This window comes from Plodia interpunctella, chromosome Z (genome assembly GCF_027563975.2).
Source record: "Plodia interpunctella isolate USDA-ARS_2022_Savannah chromosome Z, ilPloInte3.2, whole genome shotgun sequence".
NCBI classification, from domain to species: domain Eukaryota; kingdom Metazoa; phylum Arthropoda; class Insecta; order Lepidoptera; family Pyralidae; genus Plodia; species Plodia interpunctella.
Window position 1 is genome coordinate 4,951,000 of NC_071324.2, and position 12,108 is coordinate 4,963,107.

General features: G+C 36.1%; 1 protein-coding gene across 2 annotated transcripts in view; it reads right to left on the minus strand.

Annotated features, from left to right (window-relative positions):
• Window positions 1-12,108, minus strand: part of LOC128682874 (solute carrier family 15 member 1-like) — a 24,225-nt gene continuing 12,117 nt past the window's right edge. The window contains exons 10-16 of one of the 2 annotated variants that reach the window (XM_053767834.1): window positions 11,651-11,896; window positions 11,092-11,195; window positions 8,246-8,392; window positions 2,442-2,685; window positions 1,859-1,966; window positions 1,251-1,394; window positions 1-585 (exon numbers count right to left, since the gene is read on the minus strand). In XM_053767834.1, coding sequence (XP_053623809.1) covers window positions 397-585; window positions 1,251-1,394; window positions 1,859-1,966; window positions 2,442-2,685; window positions 8,246-8,392; window positions 11,092-11,195; window positions 11,651-11,896 — 1,182 coding nt within the window. In that variant the 3' untranslated portion in view covers window positions 1-396. The remainder of the gene's footprint in view (window positions 586-1,250; window positions 1,395-1,858; window positions 1,967-2,441; window positions 2,686-8,245; window positions 8,393-11,091; window positions 11,196-11,650; window positions 11,897-12,108) is intronic. The other variant, XM_064437001.1, reaches the window with a different exon arrangement.

Consider the following 12,108-nt stretch of genomic DNA (forward strand, 5'->3'; position numbering starts at 1 on the left):
CAGGAACACTAAATTACAAGTAAAGTCTTTATTTTGTAAAACTATGACAATAATTCAATCAACTATTTTCTAAACATTAAAAAAATAATGTATAAGCTTAACTCCTCTAAAACCCCATCTAGTACAACAATGAATCCAAAGGTAACTTATATAGATTACAATAAATAAGTTCTAGACTAGATCTAGACTAGAATACAGTGATAACATCTAAACAATTTTTATTTTGTCTATTTTGTCCAACTAAGTAATTATGAAAAATATCTGATCAGTCTTATTATTCATATCACAGCAATGTAATATTATTCATATATTAACTAATAGAAAAACTGAAAATTTTCTTTTAATTAAAGTAGTTTCTCTGGTGCTACTAGGAAATTGTGTAAAAATTCTTATATTTCATTTTTCTTTTGCTAATGTTGTAGCCATATTATCGCTAGAACTAGGCGTGGCGAGGTTCACGAAGGCCCTGGTGGGCCACACTGCCGGCTGTTCCGTCTCCATCAGACCCAGGAAAGAGCCTGCACTGCTGGCAAGGCAGTTGAAGCCACCACGGGTCGAAGTGGATAATGAATGTACTGATACCACCTGAAAAATAAAACATTTTAAAACAAATTTTCAATGGAAGTGTGGAACTATACTTATAATAAAACTGTAATTTAACTATGTCTGTACATAGGATATATTTACAAAAAAAATAGGAGAGTACTATTTAGGTTCAATAGAAGCCAAAACTATGTTTTTTAGAATTTTTGTCTGTCTGTCTGTATGTTTGTACGCGCATCATACAAAATCTACTAGATGGAACTGAATGAAATTCGGCACAGAGATAGATTGTGGCCTGATTAGAATATAGGCTACTTTTTATCCCGAAATTCTATTCCGAAAGGGGAAAAATAGGTAGTGTGAAACTTCGTTATATATTTTAAGTGAACAATATTGGATTGTTCTCACCCAAAACCCTCTATTTATTTGTTGATATGTTTCGTTGCCACTTATTAGTTTCGTAGGTACCTATTAAATGTTTCAAAGTAATGGTACAAAAGGCGAACTTAACATAAACTTTATGATGAAAACCTTTGTCAAGCGAGGTTGATAGCCAAAATTTTATTGTCTAAAACTTATTTCGTAGAGTATCATAAAGTAATTTTTAGTTTCAGTTTGAACATTAACTAATTAGTGTTTTACGAGTTTCTTAAACAAATTACTTGACCCACTTATAATTAATTAATCGTTTGTCCGTACTAATTTACCCGGGATTTATGAAGGAGTAAAGGTCTGCTTTCTGACGAGGAGCCGTCTCCCTCGATGCTGTGGGCCTCGTAGCCCTGAGCCATGCGGAGGAAGAGCAGCATGGCCACGCCCAACACTGCTGCGTATACGAAAAACTCTGTCGCCTACGACCAGAGGCAAGAAAATAGTTATATGTATATAAAAAAATAAATTAATACTTAACATGACTTTGTAAAAGATGGAACTTAATATAACTAACTACAAGTAGAAAAATACCTACTCGTAATTAAAATAACACAATTTTTCTCATCGACTTAGCTTTACTTTATAAATAACTAAACTAAATAATTGGAAAAAACAACCGGGAATACGCTCAGATGATAGAATGAGATACTAAACTTAGGCTCGTACTGATTGTTTTATAAGAATAGAATTGGTTGGTTTTTAATACAGCAACATATCACTGTTTATGTTAAGTCTATCACTAAACTCGCCATCGAGTTATGTAAGTGTGATTCTATTAACCCGTAAGGGACAAATATGTGGTACTGCATTTGTAATAAGGATTCGAAACTGTGCATATGAAAGAAGTAGAGGAGGTCGGAAGACCTATTTAAAGTCAACTTACCCTGGAGTGAAACACCTTAGTTTGGGCTACTAGGATCACTATAAGATTGCCAAAGGCCACCGACACGTACCAGGCTGCTATCGTGATTGTTTTCATGCTTTTTGGGGCCTGTCCAGAGTGAGAGAAAAATACATTTCACAATTCAAAAATTTAAAACTTAGATAGTTACTGTCAAAACCTGTCACTTAGCACCAGGTGACATTCTGAAGCTTTGTAGTCATTCTTTCGAAATCCCGGCGCGGGTGAGTAAGGCAAGGGGTAAATAAAAAAAAGCCAAAGGTTCAACGTGCAACCATAATGGACTCCGCTACATGTCAATAATAAAGTTTTCCATTTTGATAACTCTCGATAACATTGATAAAAAATATGTAAATAATTATTTTTCATCTTTCAATTTTATTTATGGAGTCATCCACCATATCATATCCCCCATTGCTTGTAAAAAAGTAAACTATTTGAATATTTAAAGTTGTCGATTCATTATCGATCTTTCGAAACTTCTCTAGCAATCTACTATTTCAAACAATATTCTATTATCTCTCGTGGAAACTAAGCGAAAGGGTGGAACATCACAAAAAACAACCTGTGTGAAAGAGAATTCCAGTCCAGAAACAGCAAACATGATTTCAGCAAGGGAGATGAGGAAGTACTGCGGGATGATCCAGGCAAGGTTGAGCTCATTAGGCGCGTTGGGTGCGTGCAGCACGGCTTCGTCGAGTCGGCCCAGCCGCTCGCGGAGCGTCAGCACGTACACTCCCCCCGCGCGCAAGTACCCCTCGCCGCTACCCGATATCTCCTCCGATGCACTGCTAGCTATCCAACTGAACCTATATTGAAATTTTATCTTCAAAGCACAAAGTTTTACGAAGACGTAATCACGTTCGTATGTCGTATGTCTTGTCTACGTACCTACGAGTTATCATATAGGATATGCGTTATTTTATCACTAGGGTAGGATCACTACATTTGATATATACGGTTTAATTTTAACAGTCCTACCGGTACCATAAGAATATCAGTTGGCGCATGGTAAGTCTGAAACGGATTTTGTCCTTGACAATTGATTTTTTCGCTAATATTCAAGCACCCCCTCCGTAACTACAAATGCAGCCCAGAGGCTGCATTTGTAGTTACGGATCTCTTCGTTTGTATTGTAGGGATCCATCTGTAGTGTTAGGGACTCCAGATCATCATCCCCCAACCCTAGCTTTGGCTGTGCTAATTTGGTTGACTAAAAGAAAATTTAAGGAGGAGAGGAACTTAATAGCGCAGTAGTTCATTATATTGGCGGTTAAGACGCTCTCACAATGGTCGGTCATTGGATGAGTAGATGACCAACAGAGGAACGTTTAAATTGCTGTTGATAACAAATTTAGGATCCACTACCTCATCAGTGGATCAGTCGTTATTATTTTGAAGTATCCGTACATGTAACTTCATTGTCAGTCAATCCTTCTGTCAAGACTTTTTTGTAAGGCACGCTTGGAGGTGTTAATAGGCGTAACTCAGAGCTTAAAATTCTGAGTTGTCAAGACATTTGAGATATATGGTACCTAACACAAACTTTTCTTATAAAATTAATAAAATCAAATATATTTCATGTAAATAATATTATTACCTATTTATTGATAAAAGTACAAGATAGGGTATTGAATGGGCATGTAAACAATTAATTAAACAATGTTGAGAACTGTGTCATGTTGAAAACTGTGTTAAATATTGAGGGGAAGTAAAGAGATAAGAAGTTGAAAAAGTACAGTATATAGGAAGATTGCGACGTACAGGTTATAACAAGGTAACTGAGAATACAGGGTCTCAAGCTGTCCTTGATAGGACGGGTCTCAATCGTATAATGTCCTCCTCTATTGAGGAGGCCCCAAAAATTATTATCGTGGTATCCAGGAGACTATCCCTCGGGAGGCTGCGCTGGCTGCAGGCTGCGGCTGCGGGCTGCCTCGGAGATGGTTCTCGTTTCTTGCTGACTGACGATAAATATGCAAAACCTTAAGGCTATTCGCCAGAGAGAAACCATAGCGAGTTTTAATATCAAAAAGTGCCATCTAGTTGGTAAGTTGAAAATGTGGAAAATTCGATGGCTGTCATGCAAGGGGCGGTAGCCGAAATTGGTATGTAATAATAGCATAATAATTTTCGGATGATTTCCAGTCTCAAAAATAGTATTTAGAAGTTATATCATGGCTAAAATCTTGTGGCGTGCCGATAACATTAACTACAATCGTAGACAATATGGCGTTTCCAAAATGCACATGCGCAGTGCGCCTCTGGCGATTTCCACCACAATCACCCTTAGGGAGTTTTCTAAGGGCGCCCGCTTAATATCCAAGTGCAAAACATAATATGGAGTAATCATACACAAACAATTGTTTACTCGTTAACTAGGTACCTAGAAAAAGTTCTCAGTTCTCTACCGTTTTATTATTCTTTTTATCAAGTTGGGTAACTTTGAACATTTTTGTTCGACATATTGTGATATCAAGATAAAAATTTATTGATACTGTACCTTGTTAACGGATTTATCATTATAGTATTGTAATTTTTTGAGTTAGTGGCAAGTTACTTCTACTTTTGGGTATCTATTTGAATTTTGGATAGGGAAAAGTCTTTTTATTGCCTATTTATTAAACTTGGGTAAGATAATACTCTTATTTAAAATGGTAGAAATGTTGATCTGTAAAATAAAATTTACTTGTATAGTCAACAAGGACCATTTGCTTAGGGTTACCATCTTACTACTTTGTATCTACCAAAATGTAAAAAAAGAAACGAATTAAACACAATTTTATGATATGTCAATTTTATGTAATTATTTAAGATATATTTATTGAAAATGAATTTTTCAAATTATTATTTTTTCATTTATTTAGCTTAAGAATGAGATCAATATTAAGTATCAAGTAAGAGTAACAACATAAAAAATGTATTTGATAAAATTATGTATGTATTATGTAACAATGTTTATATATGGGGTGACCCATGACCAATAAACATTTTTACATCTCTTTTGGGTACTTTGTGATCTTTTATAATATAATATAATATACTTTTTATCCCATACATTTCAAACATGGTTGCATGTTTTCTAGTACCATTACATCATAGATTGATAGGTAATTAGTTCGATAAGTGTATTCTCTATTATATGAAGTGAAAATAAGTTACTTAAAGTTGAAAACAAAGACTAAGTTTTAAAAGCGTGCTGGATAGGACAGACAGTGAAGCCGGAACATTTTTGTTGCACTGTTTGTTGTTGCTCTTTGTGCGGCTTCCCCCGCGTGAATTTCATAGTAAAATCTCGGTCATTCTTTTATCGCGTATTCCATAAGACTGGTTAACATACCTATATGATTAAAATTCGTATTTTTTCTCAACCTTAATTCAATTTCCTGTTTCCCGCTACGCAACCTGTCCAACCCGCTTCCTTTCCTGTAGGATCTCGTACAGTTTCCTACGTATTTTAGGATCTATCGTGTTTTTCACAATGTGGCAAGTAGTGGGAAACACCCACTACTTGCCTTGCCCATTTTCTACTACGTGTGACCATCCCATTCCCCTCTACGTCTCCCGCTTTCTACGACGCGTGCCGTCCTATTTTCCACGACGTATATGTCCCGTTTTTTTATTAACCACAAACGCAAATAAAACATTTTACAGGTCTCTCTTCAAAAATAATAAAGTTTCATATAAATTTTCACCTCTACATCATTCCCTAGAGATGCAATTTTCAAAAAATCGATAATAGTGCATTATTATACTTTCTTCTTCTTCCTCATATAACTAACATTTCAATTTATTTTCCCTTCAAAAATGATGAAGTATGTTTACAAATTTTCAGATTTATATGTTGAAAATTGTATAATTGTATTAAGTCCCATACAATCTATCACCCCTCTTTTGAAGGGCTTGGGTTTGGGTTAAGGGTTAATATTCAGAAAAAAAAAACACACTGAAACACGTCAATAATTTGTTGTAAACAACTAAACTCCTATTTTTCATGTCACTAACTTCAGGGTAAATTTCCAACAATCCTCCCTTAGTGCTCACCTACATTTCCCAGGAAACCTACATGCCTTCCAACGCCCAGCAGTTTCGGCGCTAGCTTTTGCCCGCGGTTTCGCCCGCGTGAATTTCTTAGTAAAATCTCGGATTATGAAGAATATATGTTCACCAATTTTCAGCTTTTTATTTTGAAATTTGTATCTTAAATCATAATTTTAACTATAACAAGTAAAATTAAGTACTTATTACGCTAAACAATATCTGCCACTTCCAGTGTACTGGCCTGTTTGAATTCCACATCAAATTATGAAAATTATCACAAAGAGCAACAACAAACAGTGCAACAAAGATGTTCCGGCTGAGGCTTCACTGTCTGTCCAATCCAGCACGCTTTTAAAACTCAACAGTAAGTGCTCATTAGACTGAACAACTTTTTCTAAGACGTCCTTTCTATATAATGTGGTCGTCCAAATCAAAAGGGACTTCATGGCAGCTACCACTTAAGTCTATATTGTCGTTGTTCGAAATAAGTGGCGGGCGCCTTTATGATTTGAATATCCAATATTGTGTGGTATATAATTGTGTTCTCTCATACTTATCAGTCTTAACTACTTGTGCTAAGGCATCATTTCAATATCTCTTACAGTAAACTATAAGAGATTAAGCCGTTAAGCCGAGTAAGCCGTTGTTTGTTCCAGTTTAAAAAAATATGTACCCTGTAGGTTTATTATACACAGGGTTCCTAACCTATACAACAAAAAAGTTTTATTCAAACCCGTCCAGTAGTTCCAGAGATTAATAAGTATATATAAACAGACAAACAGAGGCTATTTTTTAACTCTGTTGGACAGTTCTTCTTTTGCGCTGTCGATATATGAGCTTTTCTTTTTCGCGTTTTTTTCCAGCCCTGCAGCGCGGATGATTCGAATTATTTTTGTTATGAGAAGTCTCATTCAAACACAAAAAAGTATTCTCCTTTGCCATCGACGACCTTCTAATTGCAAATACATAAGTATATTAAAAAGATATATTAATAATTCGTTATTTAATTTAATAGATAATTATTTCCTAGAATTGGTCATTTTGATTTCCCTACACCAACCCCATTTGCTTCGTTAAAGCAAATAATTAAACAATTTAATTTCCCTCAAGATTCAGTCTACAAGCTCGTTTGAAACGAAATTAATAATTACCTATCTAAATTGTTACTCTAGGATTATTAACGCTCGGTTTGTTTAGATCTTATATTTACATTGGTGTTTCAAAGCTGAGATTAGTTTTTGGAGGCTGGCTATCTTTCAAAGGAACACTGCTGGCGTAATCATTTCGAATGGGTGTGTCTTGCTTGATTAAAAGTTAAGAGACTCGTCTTACGATACACTAATTTAAACTACAACGCAGTATATTGAAGAGTTCTAGGTAGTTAGGGCACGCCCTAATCCTGTTTAAAACATCTTCGCTTACATGCTTCGATCACATTCCATCAGCTGGCAACTGTAGTTGTCGGTGCCGGCTTACTAGAGTCGAGACTGCACCACGCAAATGCAAGCCACTCATATTTTCGAACGGACTGCGACTATGGCGCTGACGTACTATTCCGGTGTGAACCTAACATCTCGTTTGTTTCATATCATTTTCGCAAGTTTGTTTCAAAGTATTTCGCAAAAGTTTGTAATTAGCTATGAAAACGTATCGCCAATATTGACATCGACAAAAATGAATACGTACAAACGTTATATATGACAGCGCATATATAACGTTTGAGAAAATATTCGCAAATAGATTCAACGTATAACTAATTTTCTTTGGTCTTTCTTGCATGTAAGTACGCACATGCGACCGCATATCATAATGTTACTCTTGATGGATCTTTGCGTCGTAGTAATGGGCCGAATTTGTAAAAAAATTGAATATGTTGATGTACTTGTTTTCTGGATTGACGGATTTTTATATAGCACACCAAACTCCGCAATAAATCACTCCGTCCAAACTCAACAGCTTGTGTCTTAGCACTTTGAACTGTCAATAAAGCCCGAATAGAGTAGATATGAATTTAATATCAGAACCAAAACTTTTAATATCTGAAGTTAAACGGAAGGTCATATATAAATAAAATCTCACCTACATATAATAGAGAGATAGCTATTATTCGAGATTGGTTGGAACTGTCTCATTAATATAACATAGCTTAATATCAACCTACCCATGAATTGGTAATGATTTTGGTGGAGTGAAGGACTTCTTTAAGCATATTCTTATGTAAACTGACACAAACTGTATTTGACGAAGGTAGTAAGTTCCTGGCAAAGTTAAGTATTTATTAACTTTTGACAGTAAATACCTAACTAACTATACTTTTAAGATACGTACTTGCCAGGCTGAAGACACATGTAGGCTGATTCTCCAATGTTGTCTACCGGCGCGTTGGACACGTAGTAAATATTGCTCAATCTCTTCTCCGTCTCAATGGCGATGGTGACGTTCTTGTTAGGCCCAGTCTCCCCGATGAACACAACCCTTTAAAATATAATATCGATGTCTCGCCATGTTTATGGATATTCGGGGCGTCTTATGGCTATGCGCTATCGTCGAACTCAGGCGCAATATTAGACGAATATAGAACGATAAATAAAAGCTACGAATATTGAACGAATATTGCGTAGCTTTTATTTTCTGTATCAAAAATATATTTTCCGCATTAATATACAATAACGAAGACGACGAAGTATTGCGTGGTGATGCATAGCAGGCATTACATAAATAACGTGAAAGCTTACCCTGCGTTGATGGGCCGCGTGTCTTTAAATGAGGCATTAGAAAAGAAACAAAATTGGCGGTCACGGAAAGTTGTATGTTTAATCCAAAAATTATGGAGTGTCTAGTGGGATCAGTTCAAAACCAAACGTAGCTAACGATACAGAATTTTGTACCGGCTTCACACAGTTCGAGAAAAAATGTTCACAAAAAAATGCTGTTTGGACTTCCACCGTGAGCTTTTCCTTTTGGTAAATAAAAGCTTAGGTACATATAAACTACGCAATGTTCATTTCTATTTCTTCTTTTTGTTTAGCATTCGGGCATAGGTCTGAATTCAGCGTAGTGTAATAACCTATAGAGTATAGGTTTACCTAATAACACCGGGCTGTTGTAATTGTTCAATAACTGGTACGATGAAATTAAATGATGAATACGTATCATATCCTTAAATACTTACACGATATAATTTCAGTTGAAATTTTGTAATGTGCATAGTTTTAGACTGATGGATTAGTAATTATTTTCCTTTCCGACCTGCCTAAGAAAATGTTGCGTGCGAAATATATGAGTTCTGTTTGTTTTCTTTTGAGCTTTTCAGCAAAGCTTAAGCAGACAAACTTGGTTATAAGTTTTAAAAGAGTATGAAACTTAAACGAGTTCTATGAAATGTTATCAAGAAGTTAAACTTCACCGCATTCAGTGGACTTGCGATTTTCTTCTTCAAAGGTAAGTTATAAATTCCCGGTTAGTACCTTTGTCATTCATCCCAGGAACTTCGCAAAGGTATCCCGCGCGTTTATTGAATTAAACTTTCTAGCTCGACTTTCTTGGCTTTGATATAGTGCTAAGTTCTTTTACATCGTACAAGTATTTAGAGGGTAGGTAGGTACTTATTTTTTGTATAGTTTGTTTTTAACGAGAATACACCTCTACAGTTTCTGTTTTAACAGTAGTTGCACACAGCTCCGGGAATAAGTGTATTCCATACGAAAGTATATAATAGTATATAATTACCGTATATAATACATTATTACAATATCAGTTATTACTATATAGGTAGTGGTCATGGTCATATTTCGATCGCAATATTTTCTAATAAACAAACACGACATATGTGAGCGCGACGAGAGCTAATGTAGAAGCGGAGGATGTCAACCTAATGCACATGCGACCGACGGTAGGGCGCGGTAAGGGATTTTTTCTAGTGCCCTTTTCCCCTCTTCCTCCTTTATAGATCGTAGACAAAGATGTCACAAAGTAGACAGTTTTTATGAACAAGCTTTTTGTAGGTCGCCTACGACGCTCCAGATATAGGATGGAAATAAGTTATTTCTGCGAGCAGACTTGCATGACAGCTACTAGCTGGTGTCGTGAAGTAGCGGGTATGTCAAAGTGATAGGATGTTCTGTTTGTATAACATTCTATGAATTGCCAGTTACTGCAACAATACTAGTGTAAACAACTAGGACAAGGAAAATTTAAGACAAAGGGCTAGCGTAGTCAATTGAGATAAAAAATTTGCTACCCGGCCTATCTCATAAGAGGGATAAAAATATAATACCGCTATGTCCGTTTTTCTCGTGTATTTTTGATACGTGTTTTTCTCTTTCATGTTTGACGAAACGAATGAAGGTAGTATATATTGTCTGTCTAGACACCTGTCGCTAACTGATATGCAAGTGTGCAAGCTGAGGACTGCAATCTGTCGGTGTTTTGAACCTTTTTGTCGGATTTGTTTTTGTCAGTAGCTAAAAGTAAACAAAAAATGTGTACTTATAACAAAAATTCCGGAAAAAATTTTAGTAATTTAAATTTAAAATGTTCTTTAGCTTTTTAAATAGGTACATTTTCTAAGAGTACATTAGGTATTAAACATATTTTAAAATGATATTTCATTTTGTTGCTAAAATCTAACACTCAAATGCTTTAAACGAGCAATTCTTGTCATTTTTATCTTAAGAATTTTGGGTGATAATTTTTACTTTTACGACGACCTCGGTGGCGCAGTGGTAAAATGCTTGCCTCTGAACCGAGAGGTCCCGGGTTCGATCCCCGGTCGGGTCATGACGGAAAATGATCTTTTTCTGATTGCCCCGGGTCTTGAATGTTTATTTATATATGTATTTGTTATAAAATATAGTGTCGTTGAGTTAGTATTCCATAACCCAAGTCTCGAACTTACTTTGGGGCTAGCTCAATCTGTGTGATTTGTCCTAATATATTTATTTATTACATTTAGACCATACACTTTTGCAAGCCGAAGCAAAATATGCAAATACGATAACACTCACTACGTTTCCAATTTTTCACAAAAGGATAAACACAGACCGTTGCAAAAAGGCTTAGCATAAAAAAAATTACATGCAGGAATAAAAAGGATAGCTCGTTTGATCGTACCAATTTTAATGATAAATGAAATATTTTTCTGTAATGCTTAGGTAGATATAATTTAAACTTACTTTAGTTTGGGTTTCCCAGTCAGGGATTTGGCGAATGGGTTAGGATCCATCATATATAGCGTTAACTTGTCATCTGAGTTTTGCCCAATTATTATTGGCATGAACTGAAAATGTTTTAATTAATTAATTTTGCATAACGGTATCTACTTGTATTATAACTTCTCAGATAAATATATAACTAGATAAGTGTATGGAAGATAGCCATTTTGTTTGAAAGCTGCTTGATTTTAAAATCACGTAGGTACGAGTATACTATTATTATAAAGAGGTGAGCGTTTGTAAGTTTGTATGTTTGAGGCGGATAATGTCCGAAACTATCGTTCCGATCTCTTTTTTTTTTCACATTACACAAGAATAGACATATCAATTGGGGGTTTCACGTTTAACTGTACCAACATGTAAATGTTAATTTTTTTCTATGTACCTACTACTATAATAATTAACTGTCTCAATAAACAAACGGCCCTCTGGTCCTGGAGAGAAGCCTTTGGCCGTCTGTCAAAATTGCCTTGTCTAAATATATCTTTTCACTCTAATTTAAAAGGAAATTGCTGATTACCATTCCAGCAACGGTGCGTATATTTTCGATGACTTTTTCTCTCCGCATGGCGCGGCCGGCGCAATCTGAGGGGCAGCAAGTGGTGATGCTCAGCGCCTCGTGCGGCAGTGGCGTCATCAGCGTAGTGCCGTGCGCCTCCACCGACGCCAGCCCGATGCCGTGCACCTCGATGTCCACGGCGCACGCCAGCGTGTTCAGAAACACCAGCCCTGTTTGCTGTTGCCCCGGTACTTGCAGCGTCGAACGCTTGTGGATAGAACAGTCAATAAAATAAAAATAATTTATTTTATGCCAGTTCCGCACTGTCGTCGCCGCACTGAGAAAAATGCCGAGGCGAATGTGCGCGAACATTGGGTAGTTAATATGAGTGCTTTTTTATTAACCGTAAAGAGAAACCAGCGATGTATACTAAATCCGCCAAAGTTTGGCAAACTGGCGACAGAATGGAGCTTACAGAA